This window comes from Cyprinodon tularosa, unplaced genomic scaffold, assembly GCF_016077235.1.
Source record: "Cyprinodon tularosa strain WSP-4 unplaced genomic scaffold, ASM1607723v1 ctg281, whole genome shotgun sequence".
Lineage (NCBI taxonomy): Eukaryota > Metazoa > Chordata > Actinopteri > Cyprinodontiformes > Cyprinodontidae > Cyprinodon > Cyprinodon tularosa.
The window spans coordinates 40,796-64,055 of NW_024038987.1; the positions used below are offsets into that span (position 1 = coordinate 40,796).

General features: G+C 36.2%; 1 protein-coding gene across 1 annotated transcript in view; it reads left to right on the plus strand.

Moving 5' to 3' along the window:
• Positions 1-23,260, plus strand: part of LOC119786907 (E3 ubiquitin-protein ligase Jade-2-like) — a gene marked incomplete at its 5' end in the record, with an annotated part of 88,229 nt that overhangs the window by 36,100 nt on the left and 28,869 nt on the right. The window contains one exon of the mRNA XM_038290484.1: positions 19,726-19,843. Within this exon, the coding sequence (XP_038146412.1) occupies positions 19,726-19,843 (118 nt within the window). The remainder of the gene's footprint in view (positions 1-19,725; positions 19,844-23,260) is intronic.

Sequence of the window (23,260 nt, forward strand, 5' to 3'; positions counted from 1 at the left end):
ATCTCTGAGAGTCTGTCAGTTCCTTCGATTTAAAGAGAGCTCTATATCTGTGTTAGAATAAAAGCTTTACTGCAGGGCTCGCCTAAAGATGAAGTCTTCATAAAGAAATGCAAAAGAAGTCTTTAATGTACAGCTGTGAATGTTAGGCCCTACTATCTTTTTCAGATGGAATTTTTATATTCAGAGTCAGTCGACCTCTTAACATTGTCACTTAAAGCTCCAGATCAAAACAATTTTTAGACAATTTTCAGTCAAGGATAGTTTTCAAAATATTATTTTACCTGTTAGGGATAAAAAAAATAACCTAACCACACTGTAAGAAAGTAATAAGCCACTTTACCTACAACTGCTTGTCATACCTGGAACACCTGCTATCACTCTGAGAGATTTAGCCCACTCTGTGTAAAACTTTTGAAGATTACAAGAAGGCATCCTGTTCTAAAAAAAATGGATGGTCCCAGCATTGACGCCATATCTACCAGGTCCTGAATACAGAGAGCAGCCCAACATTGTAACCCTACCGCCATGTTGGATCTGAACGGTCCTTAACTCTGAAATAAATCTCTTAAATCCAGATTCTGCTGCTGCTTCAACTCAAAACTGAAAATATTCTATATTTCTATTCTATATTTCCAACAATAGAAGATTGCATCAGCAATTTTGTAGTATTGTCTTTAGCTATTTACCCTAAATTAGCAATTGTACCTTTTTTAATGCCTAACTTTTACCATTATTGTGATTTATTTCATTTATTCAAGTTCATTTTTTTATATGTTTGTTTATATTTTACTCTTCTAGAAAGTCCTTTAAAGGTTACCATTTTTATGAATGCTGCTATACAATAAATTAGCTTTCTTCCGTCTTCTTGGTTCGATTTCAAATGCAACAGAATGAACAACTTTCATAAAGCTTCATTTCTGCCCTGTCAGTTCTTAATATCAAGATGTTTTATCAAATGTGTTTCTTTTAATTTTTTGGTTATATTGAGTCGCCTGTATGATTCCTCAATGCATTTTCAGAGTAATTTTGGTAGTTTAGATAGCATAGATCTTTTTCCTAACACGATAAGCCGATATATTTTACAGGGGAGTGGTGATAGAGCATTGCTCTTGGGTCTCGGAGTTCAAGTCTCACACACTCCCACGTACTGCCATTCTGGGTCCCTGAGCAAGACCCTTAACCCCAGACTGCTCCCCAGGTACTGCACAATGGCAACCCACTGCTCCCCAAGGGCATGGGTTAAATGCAGAGAGTTAATTTCATTACTCTGTAATTCATCCATCCATCCATCCATCTTCCTCCGCTTATCCGGGGTCGGGTCGCGGGGGCAGCAGCTTAAGAAGGGAGGCCCAGACTTCCCTCTCCCCAGCCACTTCTTCCAGCTCTTCAGGAGGAACCCCAAGGCGTTCCCAGGCCAGCCGAGAAACATAGTCTCTCCAGCGTGTCCTGGGTCTTCCCCGGGGCCTCCCCCCGGTGGGACGTGCCCGGAATACCTCACCAGGGAGGCGTCCAGGTACTCTGTAATTGTGACAGTGTAATTACACTAAAAAGTTGGAAAAAAATTTATATAGTGATCAAAATAGCAATAATGAAATAGATTAGTTGGGCTATCTACTTGGGTAGCAGCAAATCTTAAAGACTGTAGTCTAAAATCCTTGTATTTTAATAAAAGGAATACATGGCCCTCCCTTCACTTTGTCAGCATAACTGTTCTTGTTTTACATTAATGAAGTTTTCCTTAAAAACTAACTATATGGGTGGCAGTGAGCAAAAACATTGAATGGGGGTCCAGACGGTGGACTATTTAATGCTTCTTACTCTTCTAAGAAAGCATCTGTCTCTCTAATGCTTCTTCTGGCTTATGGTTAAAATAGATTCAATTTGGTGGACAGGAATACAAAAAACTTGACAATCCCCACTACAAGAGTGGATAAACAGAACGCTAATTAGAATCTTGCTGTGTGTTATAGAATGATTAGGAACATAAGTAGAGAACACAACAGTGATTGCTGTCATTTGAAATTGGATCAAGTCCTGAATCAGCCATTCTGACTCTGTTTATGTTTGGACAAACTACTCAGGAGGAATCCAGGAGTTTTGTCTCCAAAAGGCTCCTTCCACAATATTGATTCATCTCTGTTGCTTTTATTTTGCACTCAAGTTGTGTTTTATGTGTTTTGTCTCCAATATTGTTTATGAATTTACTCTCCAGCTAAGAGTTGGTTCTTATGCTATTCATTCGACATAATGAACTCTGCAAATTTCAAGTTATTAGACTTGTGTGTGTTTATATTTTTATGCAGTTTTAATGCTGTCTTTTGTTGTTATTGACATTTTCATACCTGTTTTACCTGGTTAACCGGCCTCTCTTTGTGTTTTTCTTTGGGATTAGCAAAAGACTTCTTACCGTCATCCAGTGGAGAGGCTTGTCTTCGGTCTGTAAATCCAAAGCACAATGAACTGAAGCTAATTGGAAAGGATGCAAAGATTAGAGTCAGTTGAGCTTTTATCGTCGCTGCCAGTAATCCATCACTTCCCAAATGGAGTTTCACTCCAAAGAGTTGAATGCTATTTTCTGACGATGCTCCTTTATGCTATAATATTATCTCACCCTGCCTCTTAAGCCATTAGGGGAAAAGCCTCCCTGCTGAGCACACTGTGCATCGATAAACACATCGCTCTGACCTGCTCTTTCCCCTCTCTGGTTATGTAATAAAACACAAAAAAAATTAGGCTTAACACTTTTCCGTTTGAAGTAATTCTCCTGCAGCCGAGTGTGATTTGAGTCTGAATAACTTTCTCTGCAACATTTCTTCCTGAGAAAAGCGGGAGGAAAAGAAAATGCAAAGAAACATTACGGTTTATTCCCTCAATGGCCATTTCATTTGGTACACCTGTTCAATTACTTGCTTACATAAACTGTAAATCTGCCATTCACATGAGAGCAGCTAAATGGTTTTGGGCATCTAGACATGATAAAAAAGAAATCATTGAAGCTTAAAAATGAGCATCAGAAAGATGAGATGACTTCAGTATTTAAGAAAGTTGATCTACAGGAGTTTCATAAAATCCTCCATCTCGGGTTTAAAAAGAATAGTCTAAACAAGGTAGCTGGTGAGCATTAATTCAGTGGGTGAAAATGCCCCATTAATGTCAAAGTGGAATGGGTAGACTGGTAAAACATTATTGAAGGCAACAGTAGCTCAAATATGCATTGGTTAAAATAAATGTATACACAGTTAAAATCTCTGAGAGTGAAACTAGGTAAACTTGAAGCAGATGGTCTAGAGCAGCAGGTGCCAATTTCAACAGATAAGAAAATGAAACTAAGGCTGCTATTTGCATAGACTCTAGAGAATTGGATAGTAACAGATTGGAAAAATGACGGCGGGTCCGATTGGCCTCAGTTGCAGCTACAATATTCAGCATGTGAAAATTTAGTGAAATTGATTGAACTGTCTTATATCAATACTCCAAGTTTGATGGTTTAGTGCAATTGTTTAGGATATATTTTCTATGCACTAATTATGACCAACAGACCAGCATTTGGCAAGGGTCTGCAAACAGTAAGTTTAAAAAAAAAAACTGCTATGACTTGTCAATTGCTCATGTAGACCAGCCAATATTGCCAGGAGGCTTGTAAGGAGCTGACCAATCAGCAATACTGTAGCAATTTTACTTAAAGTTAGATGCCCTCTACCTGAGGGAACTGCACCTCTTTTTCTTCTGACAGTATCATCTAGATTTTAAACTATGAACCTGTGACAATTATAGGCATTAAAAAAACTAAACCTTGAAAATGGTTACCAGTTGTCAGTATGAAACTTTCAAAAATACATTAGCCTTAGCGTGTAAGATAAATGTATCAACAATTTCAAATTTGCAGTCAATAAGCATTAAAGTTGAGAAACACTAGATTTGTTTTTCCAGCAATGCATTGTTGCGTTTCTGCAGTCCAGAGTGACTTTTCGATTGCAGATGTGTACTCTGACTTCTTGAATTGCACTGCTTAAGGTGGCTACATGTCGGAGTAGCTCTGCTCGTTCTTTTTTCAGAGAGCTTTGAATCCTCCGTTTGTGGATTGGAGTTTGTTTTTTCTGATGATTTTTGTCTCTGGTGTTTTGATGCGTTGCAAAAAAAAATATATATATATATTTTTTTTTTACTATTTGGACATTGGTCATAATATGTTACCATAGTAAGCATAGCAGGTTGTTTTTTGAGGCCTTGATGCAAAAATAGTTAAATGAAAAGTTAAATGGTAGAACTGATTGTGCTTTGTTTTGTATGTTTCTTAAGAAGACATTATACAACCTTTGGTTGCATAGGATTGATCTCTGTTGGAGATGATTAGTAAACATCAATTTTGCACAAATTATTTAATAGGTTGTTAGATATTGCTTATCAAACACCTTTTTTTATCTCAGCAAACTTAACATTCCTCTCATCATTCCTTCTCTGGCTGCAGACCACTTAGGCTTTGGTGTTGATTTGTATTAATTGTAAATAACTTTAGAGACCTGTTGTAACAATCATCTTTGCCCTAATGTTAGATCACCAAATTGCTTAGGCAGTGCTGTAAGCTTTACTATCTTGAGAGTTAGGTTGCCCATTCTAGATGTTATAACAGATAAGCGTGGCACCTTTAAGCATCTGTCAGTCGTACCTGGGTACAAACCACACTTGTGGAAGTCCAAGATTCTCTTATGTATTTCTCATTTTTAGCAATTTTGTGATATTTTTTAACAATATTGCTTAAAAAGCAGCATTTTGGAGCTGTTGCTTTAAAATGTATCCACAGGTGGTGCTGCCTTCAAATCAGATGTTAACAGACATCATCCCCTGGGCAATAAATTAACATTATATTAATCTTGTTGTACAGTAACTATATGAGTAAAATAAATTCATATAAAATTTTAAGAAAAGATCTCTCACTTTAATGTCTCATTTAAAAAAAAAATACAGGCCAGAATTTAACAACGTAAATGTGCAAAAATTAAATTCATCAATCTCCTACATTTTGTTTTAAGTCTCCTAATAGAAATTTAGGCTATAACATGAACTCGTTTCCTGATTGCAGGAAAAAGGATTTTGTTCAAGACTTGCACAACAAACGATCCTTTAAAGAAGCATGTCTGGAAACTTCCAAATGCCCATACAAGTCTCTTCTTTAATCCTATCAGGGTTTATGCATACTGCATGCAAGACAGCCAATCCATGGTGTCTGGATTCATTGTCAAGTGAGATTTTTGGAGACAATTTAATCCCTCCACAAATCCTGTTTTGTTTGCTGACATGAAAGGCTTGGCCCAATAAAACCTCAGTCCAATGAGGATGAGTTCTGTGAAGTAATACGGTTTTCATCACTGGGATTTGATCTTTAAATATTTGCTATTATTACATGGTGTGGTGTGTAGACTCAGTTTCTTTGTATTTTAATTAATCTGTGTGCAAATGCCCTCCATTTCTTTCTTTATCTGTACACGGATTGTGCATGAGGACTTTATAAATAGGGAGGAAAGAGAGAGGTAAGGCAGGTGAGAGAGGTAAAAAGGGCTGTTAGTGGTGCAGTGAAAGATGGAAAAAAAAAAGAACAAGCAGCTGAAACCATAGTGTTCATATTAAACAAGGCAGGAGACAAAGATATAAAATTAATTCAGAAAGCAGCTAGAGGATTAGTTCACAAGAAAAAAGAAAATTGCATAAAAGCATGTGCGATTGTGAAGGAATAAAAGGGGCGAGATGAGCACAGTTTGTGTCTCAAGGTTTATGCAGAGTTTATTGTTTTGGCAGCACACTAGACTTCCTCTCTGGATTCCTTCGGCAGGCCTGTCTGTGTGTAAATGGTGTGTGTGCCATTTCACTATATATGCTTGTTTTTTAGACGCAATTACAAAGAAATAAAAAAGGGTTAATGTATCACAACTGTAAGGGTTCAACAAGGCTATGTTCTAAACCCACTTTATTTTTTACACTACCATTAAAAAGATGTTTTTCCTACAGCTATTCTTTATAGGAAGTTGTAACAGTATCACTGTTTTAACACCAACCAAGGTCACCACTTCATTTTGAATATGTGAGCCATCAGCTATAAGAAAGTAATAAGGGAGGAACCATGGACAATCTTTTCCACATCCGTTGTTTTCTTCACTTGTCCAGATGAAGAGCTATGCCTGAAACTGGTAATGATTTGCTTATTCTGTTTTGGTGTATCGTGGCAAGTTCAGAACAAAGTTGGGTTATTGCAGTAGCATTTAACAATCCCAGTCGCTTTAGTCAGGGTGGTGAGATGCAATGTGTGTAGCAGCCGTGGCGCCATGAATATTAAAATTACTTTCTTGGAGCTCTGCCATCTCAGCCCGGGAGATACTGGGTGTAGTGTGTATTAGAAATGAGGCCAATGTGGTCCAGTCTAGTTCAATATCTCTATGACTAAGCTGGGCCAATGCCTCTCAGCTCCACAGCATAGATACACTACTTATGTCATTTTCAATTTCCCACACTCCATCCAGAGCAATAATGTAATACCACCATGATAATAAATCAAAAGAAGTCAGTTTGGAAGTTTTTTTTACATGGTCTAAAAGCCATCATTAATTATAACGGATGGTTATTCTCACCCTGAAGATATTGACTATAGAGAGAAACAAACACATTTAGAAGCTTTTTTTTTTTGCTTTTTTTTCTCCTCCATATTAGGGTTTATATTTAGGGAAACAGGGGATGTATGCCAATCCCCTCTGACCTCCACCATTGTTTTCTGCATTTTATACTTTGGGTTACATGAATGTTTTGCATTTATTTTGTTATGAATTATTAGATTGAGTATTTATGAAAAAAAGAAATAGTAACTGCAAACTATAATGAACATTTGTAGTATCATCCACAAAATCATCCACAACAAACTAGTAATTTATGTGCGAAAGAATTATTTACACTAGAGAATCACAATTAATGGTACTACGACCATTTACAGGATTGTAATTAAGAAATTGGAATTATTAATTAACACACATTAACTGAATTTAGCAGAAGCAGGTCACACAAAGCATTTAGCATTAAATTATATTACTGTTTCAATGTTCCTTGGCCAGAAGTAAAGCAGGATCTTCTGCAATGAGTCAACTTCTCGAGAAAAGAAGACGGAAAATCACTTTTTTTCTGCTTTGGATGGAGCGTGGCCACTTCAGTCCGAAAGCGTGGTAACCTTTCTTCAAAGGCGTGAAGCTAAGACATTCACAGTCTGGTCATATGTGGTAAGGTCCAAAATGGGTAATATGTTCATATGGGAAACTCCAATATCCCTCTGATCAGTTGTAACCTTCTGCTCATTTTGGGAATTCCATACATGTTTCTAGGCAAGAACGTTATCCCTCCCTCCTATTGACGACCTTTATTAGGTGGCTTTAGAAATATTTCTTTATGGAATTATTCCAATTTTCCTAATTTATTTTTAAAATCTGTCTCATCTAAAACATATACTGAACATGCTACAAAGATGCAAGGACTTGAACGGATCATGTGGAGGTTTACTGAGAACACATTGAGCAGGGGGCTCAATGTGTACTCAGTAATCCTTCCAGGGGGAGAAGGTCCAGGTTATCCAGCTACACAGGAAAGGCTTCCTGCCAAAGAGCAAAGACAAAAAAACAACTTTAGACTCAGAGAAACAAAGCTTGGCTAGAGTACCCAAAACCGGCAAACACTCTGGCGTTGAGGTAGTGAAAGCCCGCTGCTCAAATACTCCTCTGGTAAGAATCCAATGAGCCGCAGGTGTGCATGGAGGCCCAACGAGAAACAGATCACCACCTGGTGGTGGAGAGAGAAAAACACAAAAACAACCCAAACAAACTGGATTCCTAGCAAGAAGTTAGCAAGTAATGGGAAAAAAGAAATTTCCCTCGCTCTGTAGGGTCTTCATCAGCAGTATTATTTGTATGTTTATGTCGGTTGAAGTGTTGAGTCAATTATTCTTCATGTGTGGTATATGTTTTAAATGTTACTCAATCTGCCAGGGACTGCAGATAAACGCTACTGGGGTTTGATTCAATCTGGCACATTGGCAAAGCAAAGTTCAATAAAACTTACCTCTGAATCTATGAGTGTAAATGAACTTTAAAAAGCCCTCAACATTAAAAAGAATCATTGATGAAGGTTCTTGCATTGGGGCAAAACAAACATTTTTACCCCCAATAAGGAGAGAGCATTAGGGGAAAAGCACATTGAGATAGAGGTATAAGCCGAACATCTGCACTCTGATTGGTAAGTGATGTTGCCATGGATCTCCCTGGTGGGTGGGGCTACGGTGACAGCAGCAGGAGCTAATAAATCATGTAGTTTGTGTGCCTAAATGATAGACTTTGGAGTATGGGCTTGATTAGGCTGTGAATCTGTGTGTGTCTGGCAGCTGTGTGTTCTGCACATCAGGGAAGGCTTCACAAAGCTTGAGTCTACTGAGTCCAAAGTAGCAGCAGCCTCCGCTGTCTGTCTGCTGGTCTGACCCACTTTTTCCCCGTTTCCTTCTCTCTCCCTAGTTACCTCTCTATCTTTTTCTTTTTTCCTTCAGCCCAGTTGTCTTTCCTTCATCTTTCAGTCCCTAATGCCCTCCTTTTATTTTTACATACCCTTATTCCTTTTATCTTTAAGCTTTTTATATTAGGGCCAACTGTTTATTTATTTTATCATTTGCATTTCATCTATTGTGTATTTACAATTCAACATACTGATATTCTGTTCTCATTTTTTTTTTCTTTTCCATTTGAGCTTCATTTCTAAAAAAAATCCCCCACTGCTGCTGGTTCAGGGAAAACAAGATTATACTAGTCTTATTTTAAGTACAGCCATTTATTCTTAAATCTGCTTAATCTACTCTCTCTTTATGAATTTAAAGAGAAAGCAACTATGTCAATTTTATTTTTTACTTAACCTTTATTTAACCAGGAAAAAAATCCCATTGAGATTAAAAGCCTCCATTTCAAGGGAGTCCTGACCAAGAGGCAGCAAAGTTAAATAAGATACATGAAACATAGATACATTAAAATAAAAGACAGGTACATAAAAAAAATATATATATATAATTTATTTCTTTCTGACACCAGACAATGCAGAGAGAACTATGTCCAAAAATATCTTTTTGTAACTATGTTTGCCTGACAAGCTGCTCTGGTAACACAGTAGGCTACTTTATAGTATATGATGTAGGGCTGAAACAATTATTAAAATAATCGTCAACTAATTTATTAATTGATTAATCCTTAACGGGAGTATAGAGACTCTAAAACATGCCTTTAGCTGAAAGAGTGACTCACCTTGAGAAGCAATTATACAAAAAAAAAGAAATATATATGTATGTGTATATATGTATGTATATATGTGTATATATATATATATATATGTATGTGTGTATATATATATATATATATGTATGTGTGTATATATATATATATATATATATATATATATATATATATATATATATATATATATATATATATATATATATATATATATATATATATATATATATATATATATATATACATATATATATTTCTTTTTTTTGTTCTTAATTGTTGTAGCAACTTTGCAGGGAATTTGTTGTAATTATACATAAAAAAAGGTTTACTTACTAACAATCAGCAAAAACAAAGAGTAAAACACAACTATAACAAATAATATGCCAACAGGAGGCTGTAATCTTTAAGAAAAACTTTGTATCCAACCAGAGTAAGCTTGTAGGGATATACATTTAAAAATGTTTAATATTGTGATTATGCACCTTTAACTCTGATATGAATGTATTGACAGAGAGGATTTTCCTAATGGTTTGGAGTCTTCAGAGCGTTTAAAAAAGAGTGATGTTTCAAAGACGAAGTGAACTGCTTACCCTTGTGAACAGCGACGAATAAAGAAGAAAACTGATAGAAGAAAAGTTGATCTCTATCTAATCTCTTCATTAGATACAAATCGGTTTAGTGATAATTTAATTTTAAAGGGAATCTAAAACAATGTGTAGACATGTTCGAGCTTAATAATGTTTTTTCTTGACTGAACCAAACTTAAAAAAGGTGCTTTTACAAAAGTTGAAATGTTTAGCATTCAGTTTGCTTCTCACCTGAAGAATAGGCACATGGAGTAAAAAACTAACTGAGGTCAAACAAGACAGTTTCCGTTGGTGAAAAACAATCACTTACTCATCAGATACGTTTATTTCCCAAACATGAGTCTCAGAGGCTTCACTAAATATACAGTTTTAACTTCCCCTCTAAAGTTTCTAGTGTTTTGACAGGTGATATTATACATAGGGAGTCATCCAGCTGTCTCTGGGGGATCGTAAAAACAATTTACGGAAATGCTTCATAGGCTTTTGCTTTTCCAGAGCAGGTCACTCGGGTGCCATATGTTTCACTATGTACACAGTACTGGTCTAACAAAGGTTTTCTTTACACACTCCTTAAAACCAGGCTGCAGAACTTTAATAAAATAGAGGTTATGTATGCTTGGTAAAGAAAATAATTTTTGTTTCCATGATTAGCAAATTAGGATAAAAAGACATTTTTAAAAGTTTTATTTTAAGATCTTCAAATCAGTAGTGAAAGAGCTACAGTTAACCCCAACGTCATTGATTACTCCAGCATTTTAGGTTTCAGGTCATCTTTTTACAAATAGGTTCTTTCCAGTTAGAAGTAATGTTAGATTTTTTTCAAGCCACCCTGGCAGAGTCAGGACTTGGATTCAACAGAGAAGTTGATGAAAATTTTCTGAAAATAAGGGTGCTGGCATGGAGCCCTTCCAACCTCAAAAGTCCAATAGATCTTTAGGAGCGCCTCCTGTTCTCAAAGAGACCGATTTCCTCAGCATAGTCTGCTTTTGAATAAGAGTTATGCTAAGAATCTTATTTATTCAGTTACTTGATTGACCTGTTTTCTGTCGGCACACAAAACAATTAATAAAAAACTTTTTCTTTCAACTACGTAACATCACAAAACTCAGAAATTTAGTTTCTGAAAATGACCTTGAGATGCTCATCCATGCATTTGTGTCGTCAGGTTTTGACCACTGCAATAGCCTGTTTACTTGTCTGCACAAAAAAGGCCTAACTCGATTGCAACTAGTGCAAAATTCTGCAGCAATGATCTTGACACGTACAACCAGAAGAGCCCACATAATCCTATCCTCAAAGCCCTACACTGGCTTCCCATAGAATACCACATAGAAATGTTGGTCCTGACCTTTAGAGCCCTACATGGACGGCTCCCTCTTACATTTGCGACTTGACTCAGCCTCACTTTTCTGCTTGCAATATAAGATCTGCTGAAAAAAACTTGTTAATGGTCCCTCAAATGTTCAACAATCGTCAGTTGACTCAATGCCTGGGGAAGTCCATTTTTCTTTTTTTCTAATTTTAACATGAGATTGCTCTGGTGGAACTCTACATCCACTCTGTACTCTGAGTTATACTTGTCGAGATGAGGCCTATAATGGCAGTTATCCTAGTTAATGTAACAACGAAATTTGATGTTTCTTAGTGATGTAAACCAACAACTTTAAGTACTCAGTTTGGTATAAATAGAAAAGTTTTGGGGCAGAATTTCCATCCCTAGGAAAGCTTCTTTATTGACCAAATTCTCATTACTGCTCTATACAGTGAGTGGCATAGCTGGGCAAAATCCTGTAATCCTTTCTTTATTTTGTATTCATCACTCTGTATTTCTGTTTTCAATGTCAGAATAGTCAAGTAAAAAAAAAAAAAATATTGGAACTCCTGCTGAAATAGCTGAACCTGGATCAACACCAACATAAACCTCCACTATGACTTTAGCAGATCTAAAACAGCATCAGTAGCTTCAGTAAATAAGCTGTTGATTTGCTAACTTGGTCTCACATATCGCATTCATTGGAAAACATGTTGCTGGAGTGTTTGAAGACATAAAAGTCTTAGAGATCCATTTTTAGCCTTCCTCAAACTTAGAAATAAAACATAGCATCTCTCCTGTAGCCACGTACCTGCATTTCATCCTAATGCTTTAATAATGAACTTTTATCATACATTTACCCATCCTCACCAAAACATCAATGCAAAACTCCAGTTTCAATCTCTAGCAAACTGTGAGTGTTTATTCACATGTTCTTTACTAAATAACCCAGGCTCTCCATATTAGTTATGGGTTGATATTTGGCCGATTGAAGATCAATAATTCAGATCTTTAGCTGCCTACTTCCTAACCGTGATGTCTGTGTGTTTCAGGGTGAGTGAGCAGTCGATGATGCTCGTTAGTAAGTAGTGCAGGTTTTTAATCAATATGCTGGAAGCTCAGAGGGTCAAATCAATATGCAGCTTAGCTGGAAGTTCGATGGAAGAGCAGAGAAAGTCTTCTTTTTTTTCTGTCTTCCATTTGAAATATTCTTTACTTTTTGTACTTATATTTAACGCATACACTATTCAATCTAATATGCTTAACAGATGGAAAACAAGCATGATTGGATGATGGGCATAAGTACAAATGGGATGTTTTAGGAATGGATGGATGGACTGATAGTGAATTGTCAACAAAAATGAATGGATGGAAAGATGAAGGTGGAGTGGATCAATGATGGATGGATGTATGAATCAGTAAATTAATATATAGGCGGTCGGATGGATAATAATAAATCATGGACCAATTAATGGATAAATTGACGAGTCAACCAATAGATTGATGCTAGATTGATACATGGATTCATAGTAACAAATTTATAACGAAAATAAAATTGGACATACAGTTATTCAGTCTGTATTTCCTTGACAATGCTTGTCCAGACCAATCATATGCTTAAATATTATTATTTTAAACACTGGAGTTGAACAATTATGTCATGTTTTTTACTGCACCAGTAGATGGGTAATTATTTATAATTAACCTTTGCCTCAGTTTATCTCTTCAATCGCATTTTTTTCATCATTTTTAAAGAACCAGTCGTCTCAAATCAAACTTGAATACAATCTTTATTATTAAACATGTGCTTCATGCGTGGTGCTGGTATGACTAGCCTGGTACTGTATGTTTATAATAGCATTGGCTGCATCCGATCTGGTTAGAAACTGAACTCTATTAAAATAAACTTCCTTTTCTGTTCCTCCCTTAATCCCCTGTCTTGTAATCTCTTCTTTTCAGTCCCCGTCCGGGTCACATTTTCAATGCGAGGTAGTTGTTTTTGAAAATGGTGCACACACTGTGTCCTAATCAAAGCCAGGCTCTGCACATTGTGTCCCAGTTGGGGAGCTATTTTTATCTGCAGTTCTCTTTCACTAGGATGGAATGGGTCAGATAGGCTAGACTGACACACCCATCAAGACCAGCAGATAAACACCTTTGCTGTTTAAGTAAACAATAAACCCATGAAGCTAATCAGATCTCTTTTTTTAGCAATGCAAACTCATACAGGCATTTCATTTCCACATTCTTATCATCAGCTCTGTGAACAGAAGCACAGGGACTCATGTTAAAGTATGCACCTGCATTTGGTCTCAGGGGTTATTTTTAATAAATACAATATTTGGATGTTCTTATCTATATTTCTCTGCTTTTTATCCCTCAGTGATAAAATGCTTTTCCTTTTTCTCATGTTTAAAAACACATTTTCCTGTTCCCCTTAGCAACACACCCCTTTTCAGCCTCACTCTCCTTATGCTAAAAAACAAAATGTGGTTACAGACACATAATCACTGCTTCGCCAGAGTGAGAGAAATCTGCTTGGCTCAAATCCAGTTTCTAGCTTGTTAGTTTGACTCTTAAGTATTCTGGCTTGGACCCAATTAATTTGTCTCTTTCCCTCATTCTCTGTACAGTTACTGGCACAGAGCTGCAAGCCCAAAGCTTGGCACCTTCCTTTAAATCATGACCAAGGTTTTTTTATTATTACAAACAAAAACCTGGTTGATAAATTACTTTTCAAACACACTGTGTCTATAGGAACTTTTTAGGCATTTTATATAATAAAGATTGTAAATGAGAACTTTAGACTGCTCTAAACCTATAGAATGACTAAAGATAATCCCTTAAAGTGGTAGCTATATGTTTCTAAGGAAAGAAGAATAAAGTTAAAAATTGGCCAACAATCTGCTTTAAAACAAAATTTGTTTTCAAGCAAAATGAGATAGACCAAGTAGAAATGTTTTGTTGCTTCACAGTGGTACACCCCCTGTTTATTTTGCAGCTTATTGTAATGCAAAGAATTGGATAATGATAAATTGCTTTGAAAATGTGTTGTATAATGTACCATAGATGACATCTTATTCAGGTCAACAGAAAACACCAGTATGGTGGGAGAAAAAAGTAAATAAAATGGTGTGGTTTGTTGGAACAGAAGTTTCCCAGCAGCTGAAGAAGCTCGTCAGGAATGAGCCGCTATGGATGTATCCTGGACACAGTGCAGTTGGTAGAAGACAAAATGCCTGTGACAAAAATATAAAGGCCGTAATGTGTCTCCCAGCTCTTACAGAACTTGAGAGCTCTATCTAGAAAGACAACTTTAACCAAGGTGCACACAGGAGCATTATCACAGATCCTTCTTTCCAGCTACTGTTAGGGTATCATTTTTACCTCTCTCTGCAATCTCAACACAAGCTTACAGCCATGCATTTAGTTTAACAGTTTCTATCTGATCTTTAAGTGATTTTGTGCATCATTGTTTTTATTTGCACCTCTTTACCTGCTCTACACCCACCCTTTTATTCACATTTTTTTTCTATTTCTGTAGTTTTACTCTTGAAACCGGTACAGCATAGGTCATTGGAATAACAGTTTAGATGCAGTGTCCTGTCTGGCAATGTGGCAATAAAAATATTTGTCTTGATGCCAATCAGAGCCCAATAGATTTTACTTTCACAAGTGGAGCAGTAGGGCTATTGCCATAGTGTTCTGCTTGTTTCATGCATATAAATTGCTTTATTATAATTATGCAGGGAGTTTTACAGTTTATATGGACACTGCAATGTAAATAGAACAGAAGAGGAAAAACAGAAAAAAAGGAGAAAAGATTAAAGAAAGAGGAGATAAAAGGGAGATAATGATAAAACATTTTCAGTCCGCTTCATCACCTGCACCAGATGTAAAAAGGACAGCACAACCAACAGACATGGTACAAGACATACAATAAAGTAATATACTATCGCTGAAGTAGTATTATTTAATCTGACATGTACTCTATGTTACCTGAAGATAAGAATATGGGCTTTCTGTCTGGAAGTGCATCTCTAAGTACCTGGAACCAAGCAGTAGTCTGTTTTAACTTTGAGGTTTTTCTATCATGTCTGCTTTTACTGCCTATTTACTTTGCCACTAACACAGCTAAACATCCCCACTGTGGGACAGTAAAGGGTACGTCTATTCTGGTCAAACCCATGTGCATAGGTGTGTACACTTTGCTATGCCAAATTGTTTGATGTCAGATGTTAACTCGCTGATTGTACCTGAATAGCACATACTAATTGAACATTTGCCACCTTGTTCTTTCAAAAGTTCTCCAAATCTAATCGATTGTAAGGACATTTCATCCCACACTCCTCTTCAGATGAGTACAAAGATTAGGTCAAATTAAGACCTTGTTAACATCATGTTCTTTTGAGACCACTGAAAGGATTCAGCTGTATTTCTGCAGCCTGTACTCTCTACTCTCTCTTTCCACTCAAAATGTCCTGAAAATAGCACAATTTGAAGTAAGAGTTTTATAGTGGAGGGTTTTGAAAACATCATGTTGTGCTGTACACAGGAAAAACAGAATCCCCTTGGATGAGGAATCCCTGGTTCATGTGCTGTATCACTTGGTGTTGGTGGCTTTTCAAGTAGCAAATGTACAAATGTGCATGTTGTAGAGTTTTTAAACGTTTTTCTCCTACTACTGGAATGGCAGGGAACATTTGCAACATTTTGATGTGAGTTGTAGATTCTTCTACTCCATTTTTCTCTCATGAAGTTAACCTTTGTTGATATGGATGTTTTAACTCATTATGATTCTGAAAGTTAAGATTAAGACCTCACTTTCTCCTGTAATTATTAACATAGAACTGAAAATATTACATCCAAATTAACTGGTGTTTTTTAACTATTCATAATTTAATCCACAATAATAAGAGTCTCAGTTTGATCTTCAGAGCATACTGCCACACATACCTTTTAATCTGGACATGGTGTTCTCTAGGTTATTTACAGTGTTGTTTTTGCCAAGCATAGCTTATAACTATTGTAACTGTTCCCATGCATTTAAGCACCAAAGTCAAATGCAGGAGAGCTTATCATCCAGTAGATCTGTAGTTTTCATGATTGGAATTTAGACCCTGCTGAGGGTTACAGATATACAATTAAACTAACCCTTTAGGATTTATATAATATATAAAAAAAACTATACATTTTGTGCTGGTGATGTTTCTACAGCAAAACACCCTTTCATTCAATTAACTGGTATTTAAACTAATAGCAGTAATCACAGCTCTCTTTCATTGGTATGATGTTGGTAGGAAGCTGACAGGTTTTGGAACCACTGCCATAGATGATAAAACGAAGGAGCACATGCTATCTGAACAGCTTGTTTAAATATTTCTCAGTACCCTTTTGTCTTTTACATCTCCACTCTTTGAGTTTGATTAAGCACATGCACAACACAGTAGGCTGTTAAGACAACTTACAAAGCCCAGGTAGAACATGACTGAAGGGGCAGGTTAACATTTGAAAGGTATTACCCTGAGAGCAGCTACTGATCAGGACAAATTAAAAAGATGAAAAGGAAGTCTGTCGCCTCTTGGAGGGAAAGAGCGCTAAACAAATGGAAAACATTTTCAAACTTTTGCACAAGTATAACAATTAAAACAGAAGAGGCATATTGGTTATTCAAATAATTAAAAATTTACCATTTTAATCAAGTTGTCTAGTCTTAATCTCCTCTATATGAACATGTCTTTGCCCTCATCATTCAATCATTAGTAAACTACTTAGAGTACGTTTAGCAGTAAGAGCTGCAAACCAACCTTGCAAAAGATCAAAAAGTTATTTTCTATTCTTGCAATTAAATTAAATCTCATTTTTGTATTTAAATTTGGCACTGTTTCTAACTGTCCCTCTGAAGTTTTCCATTTCTGACAGCTCGTTAGACTAATTTTCTGCCATTTCACATTCTGTCTGCCTTGTCCCTGCCAATACAAAACAGTAACACATGGATTTACAACCACAGATCTTCTTTGAACATCCATATGTGCTTAACATAAACATGCAGGCTCAATTATTCCGATTTACAGTCCTGATCTCCTTCCAGATACATATGCAGTCATATAGCCTTCAAAGGCTCAAGTGACAGGAGTTTGGCTGGAGCTTGTGTTGAGTTGGAAGACGAATCAGATGTCTAATTTACTGGCAAAAAAACCCCAAAGATCCCTCACATTAAGAGTACACTTTGTAAGCAGACTAACAGGATGATAACTGGGCTAACCTTACATTTCTAACCAGTGTTCTTGTAAAGCAGATTTGATTAAGTAGGTTGAGGAAGATCTAAGAAAGTCTTCATACTGGAATATTTTTTCTTAGCTGTTCTGCAGTTCATTATGACACAAGCTCATTTATGTAACAAATTTCTGATGGACGCTCACTTAAAAGTAAATGTTCTATACACCAACTTTAGGAAGGTTGTCTCTGGAGTTGTGGCCATGAAAGTGAAAATTGTGCAATTTAAACTTTGATCTTTTTTAAATCTTACTGTAAGGTTTTTTCACCCTTTAACAATAAATAAATACAATATGTTAAAGAAAAAGTGAACTAAATTGAATTTTTATTTCTATTTAAAGAGAGAAACTGCAACATTCTTTGGGGCCCTTTTTTTCTTTTTTTCTTTTCTAGGCATAAAAGCAGCATTTACTCTCTTCTCATCAACAAGAGCTGCTTTACATTTCAATAAATACAATTTTTCATGTTAAGATTTTTCTTTACATGCATAATTTTTCAATTGCCGAATCAGTGAGGGTTTGGTCCAACAATATTGAAACAGTGTCTCTTAGTTTTTATTTATTTATTTTATTTTTTTTATTTTATAAACTCTAATAATCCCAGAGGGAAATTACTTCTCTGCATTTAACCCATCCCCTTGGGGAACCGCGTGTGAGGCGAACGTGATAACCACTACACTACGGAAACCTATATGCTAAGCTAGTTTGCCAAATGTTGTGCTATTTTGCAGATTAGATTAAGGATATAAACTGGTGATTGCTCGTATTTGACAGTTATTCAGGATATTTTCCTTATTAGAAAGTCCCCCAACATTAGGCATGTGAGAATCAAAATAAGCTTAAATTAATGAACTATAGAAAACAGAAATATTTTTGTAAATATGCACATAGTATACAGTGTTTTTACAAAATAGGAATAATAGTTGGGTTTATGCAAATAAGCATGGTATCGATGTGCTACTGTATGGGCCTGAGCTTCAAAAATTCAAAATAAAAAGCACTATCTTCAAGTGTCATTTTTGGTTTTTTTAACAGAAATTTCTGCAAAACTGTTAGGATGTGATAACTTGTTTGGTTGTGCCCTGGGTGACAGTGGCATCAGATGGAGCAACTAGAAAGCTACCATAAGGTCTTTATGGTTCAGACTCTGGTTCTGGTTTTTGATGGGGCTATGTCCATTGTAGCTGTGGCTACATTGCTTCATTAAAATGAGCAGATTGCATTTGACTCTGGCAGTTTGAGAGCAGCTGTAAAAGAAAGATTAGGTTCAAAGCCATGTAGCTGGAGGTAATAAAGATGATTAATAAAATAATAATAATAATAATAGTACATGATAACGTTTACCTTGGAACCCTATTGCAGAGTGCTACAAACAAAAATAAAAAAGATAATAAAATCAAGAAAATAAGTAAAATAAACTGAACGTGGAATAAAACAGGAGAAAGTTGTCATTACCTGCTGCTGATTGATTTTAATAATTCAAGGGAGAAAAAGTGACTTTAGCTATAGAGTCAGTGCTGATGAAGCTATTAAATAGGGATAAAAATCGCCATATAATCAAATTTATTTAACAAGTCTGTGTGTTAGCTTGACATTGCATCATATTGATCAATCATCAAGATCTTGATTTAAAACAGCTTTCTAATTAACTGTGTTTATCTGTTAACATTCTGACGCTGTATGACTTGAGTCTATCCTTAAGATGACTCTGTACTGAGATGTACATTTTTTTAGTAAGCTCTGGAACTGTTAAAGCTAAAGGTCTGAAATTTCTATATCTGTAGCTGACATGATGTAGAACAAATGTAATACAATGAGACATGCCTATTCTCAAGCATGTCTTTATTACTGATGTGCAAAAAAGACTTATTTTCAAGAAGAAACAAAAAAAATTGAGTCATGTTTGAACTGATTCAGTTTAGGCTGCGTCTCAGTAACACTATTTTCAATTATAATTTTTAGAAACTAGAAGGTGTTAGCTTTCAAATGATGTGTCACACATGTAATATGGGCTTATAGTTCCTCAGTTATTTGCTTTTCTATTTGGGTATGCAAAATAGGCAAGGATTATTTAAAATTAGATGGGTTTTAAGAGGTTAATTCTTTAATCAAGACATCGCTACATTTGCATAACTTTACAACCCAAGGTGTTAATAGCTTATAAATATAGGCTAAAATCTGAGTCAAGTTTGCGATTCTTATATTACGATCGTTAGAAGAACCTTACTCTTACAACTGTACTTTTTCTCCTTCAGGTGCGTAACTTGTGCTACATGGTGACACGGAGGGAAAAAATGAAGCACACCCTCAGCGACCTCCAGGAGAAGATCTTCCAACTGCAGATCCAGCTGCTAGAAGAAGAAACGGCAGGAGGTAAGGAATGAAATAATGCAAGCAGGTGTGTGTAGAGTGACTGATTGAGGCGCTAAAATGTCAAAACCCTCTCAGTAATAATGGTGCCAGAACCACCGATGTAGGTGGACAGCTGCAAAGGGCTTTTTATCATGACTGCACAGCAAGCTACTCTCGAAACCGGTACAGCATAGGTCATTGGAATAACAGTTTAGATGCATGTTGGCACAAACCGAGGCCACATTAAATGGAGCTGGATTCCCCTCTAATTTACACAGACTGCTAAGCTAAATGTGTTCAGTGCAGTTAGGTTGTAGTAGAGAACAAAGTGGGTCAAAATGTGCTTGGAGAGTTGATGCTGCTTTGTGTGTCAGGTGTCTATTCAAAATTTATATTATGGTTTTATTAAGATACTCAGCTTAGATTATAAAAACATTTCACTATTTTATATGTTGCTTAGGTGTGTAGTAACAAAGCCTTTAATGTTAGAATCTTTTGAGGAATTAAATGGCCAGACTATAAAACAAAAAAGAAAAATGGTTCAACTGTTTTGTTAATAAGATTTCAGCCTACAGAGCAGCTTTAGTTAGGAAGATGTGGATTAAGGTGAACATTAGGGGTTGGCTTCAAGCCTAATTTAAGAAACAGAAAAACAGTAAAGTTTCTGTTTTGAAGAACATTCAAATATGTTTTTCCCACAAACGATTTCTATCCGCCATTGTTTTTTTTTGTTCCGTTACAAGAAAAGGAAAACCAATATTTTATTGATTCCTAAACATTAGAAGCTGTCCGTGCAGCAGGCTGAAGATACAGTCTTGCTGACTCTAAATTAAACCATCTTCATATTGTAGAGTTGAACATATGGAATACCAGAAAACTGTATGAACTTTGCCTGTTCGAAAATGTTTTGCTTTTTACTTTAGGTTCACAAAACTGTCATGCGTTTAATACAATTGAACATAAACCAGAAACTACTATTCAACCCACACCGTAAATAAAAACACTAAGCACTAATGCCTCAGCTGTTTAAAAGGTAAGGATTCTTGGAATTTTACAACCTTGTGTCATCCAGACAGGTACCAAAAAAAAATATACAGATTCCATCTTGATCAGCTTGAAAATGGTCACAATTTCAATAATGGATTAGAAAAACTAAATTCTAGTCTTCCGGAATTTTTTAATGCCTAACTGACCTAGGTATGCGCTGTTATTATTTTTGGGCCTATTCTTTTAGCTGATATTACTTTTCTCCCCCGTTTACCTGATAAAAATGACACAATGATGGGAAAAGCTATGCAAGTCCCATTTAGGAATAAAAGTAACGATTATCAACAAACTAATCTTTATAAATGGATCTGAAATGTAGGTAAAACGTAGTGCATGCATTTCACGTGATCTAAAGACACGGCTGCTGAATGTGCTTATGAGTCAACCAATGCCTACACATTTTAGCCAGTACTGATTCAAGAAAATAAACCACGCCTTACGTGCATGTTTGAGTTGTTAGTTGGGCACATACAATACCAGGGGGCCCAAATATATAACACACTTAGTGCTTGTTCTGTCTCTATGCGTATGTGGTTTGATTTCCATGCCCACGCAGTCTACTGTACCTCTTCCTCACATGTGGACCTGTTTCTGCTCATTCCTATTAAATTTTCATAATTTGAAGGCATTTCCTACTGGACAAAGCAAGCCGCTTTTGATTGGCTACTTTTCGAGAAAACCTGCATCTTGAATTGTGGCGCGTTGCCAGGGTAACCGGCATAAACTGTCTTAACATTTCCAGGTAATGTTCTAGCTAGCAGAAACTATTGGGCTATTTTACCGGAACTGTTTTTCTAGGTGTCCTATAAACAATGTTATGTTAGTTACTGTTGAAAAGTAACTAATCATTTTTTTCTCCAAAAAAGTTAGTAACTCAGTTACTGCTCAGTGAAAGTAACTCATTATGAGCCACAGTAACAATGTTGGTATTTTTTATTATCTGAAGTGTCCTGCTATTGGATTTTAAGTACAACTAGAGAATAAATTATGCAATATAAGATATTTGTTATTATTTGATACATTAAATAATTAAAAGGTCAAGACATCTGAAAACATTAAAAACTAATCTACACTATTTTGGTGTGCATGGTTTCACAAGTGAGTTGCTTATATTGCTTATAATAAAAGAAAAAAAAATATTTTGTTTATAAAGCAATTTAACAGAAATAAAATTATTTAAAAAAAAAAACCCTAGCAGGTCTGTAGGATCCCAGGATTTTTGTGTTAACAAACATGAATCATGCAAGCAAAGTGGTGGTCTAGTGGTCAGAGCATTGCACTTCTGAGTTCAAGTCCTACACACTCCCAGGAACTGCCACTCTGGGTTCCTGAGCAAGACCCTTAACCCCAGACTGCTCCCACAAAGTTGGAAAAAAACAAAATCCTTAAAGCGCTGAGAAAGTAAAGAATGTGTGTTGATTACGATCAACAGCTGTCAGACAGTGCTGAGATGATGTAAGGAGCATCTTTAAATACCAACTTCTAACCGATGTTGATAAAGTCTTTGTTCCTGATAATAATTAGCAAAATACAGAAATATTTATCCTTCATTGAATGTTTTTTCTGTAGGAACCCTGTCATTGAATCAGTGGCTCTGCCATTGTCTCTCCTCTGTGCTATTGCTAAAGTTGTGCATTGCTGTTGCTTGTCCCACTTGTGCATACACGTGCACGTTGCTGACACATGCACTCTCACCAGGAAACTGTTGTCCTCGTTTATACACGGTAACAAATAATGAATAAGCCAGTTACTGTAAGCCGTTACATAGTAACATGTTAATCCTAACCCTGCCTACAGTATAACCCTTTTTTTACCGTCACCCTACAGCCAATCAGAATCCAGTATTCATCCAGACCATGTTATATCTAATGACTTTGCTCACTCCCTTCCAACTCTTGAGAAGCGGTTAACCTGAGGTTGCTTTGCTAGTAAGAAAAAGAGGACAGCCTCAAGATGCAGGATTTCCTGAAAAGTAGCCAATCACAGACAAGTTGCTTTGTCCGGTGGGTAACGGCTTCACAGTTGACATAAGTGCACAGACACAGGTCCACACGCGAGTTAGAGAGAATCTATAGGAGCATAAAAATGAAACCACAGGCACAGAAAAGGACTCATGGTTATGATATATTTGGGGCCTCATAGCATTACATCTGCATTCACAGTACATTCCAAATGTGCATGGAGAGTAGTTCACATGCATGTGTTTTAAATAAAACTGCTCATGTGAGTTTTTTTTACACGTATTGACTTTTGGCAGAATTCGGATGCAGTATGCTTCCTTTAAAGAAATGGGGATAGGTCTATGGCCTATGCAAAACATGTTACTGGTATTGTTTTTGTACAGATAATGAGATTTAACCTCCTTAGTTTGGCCTACTTTGAGCTTCTTTT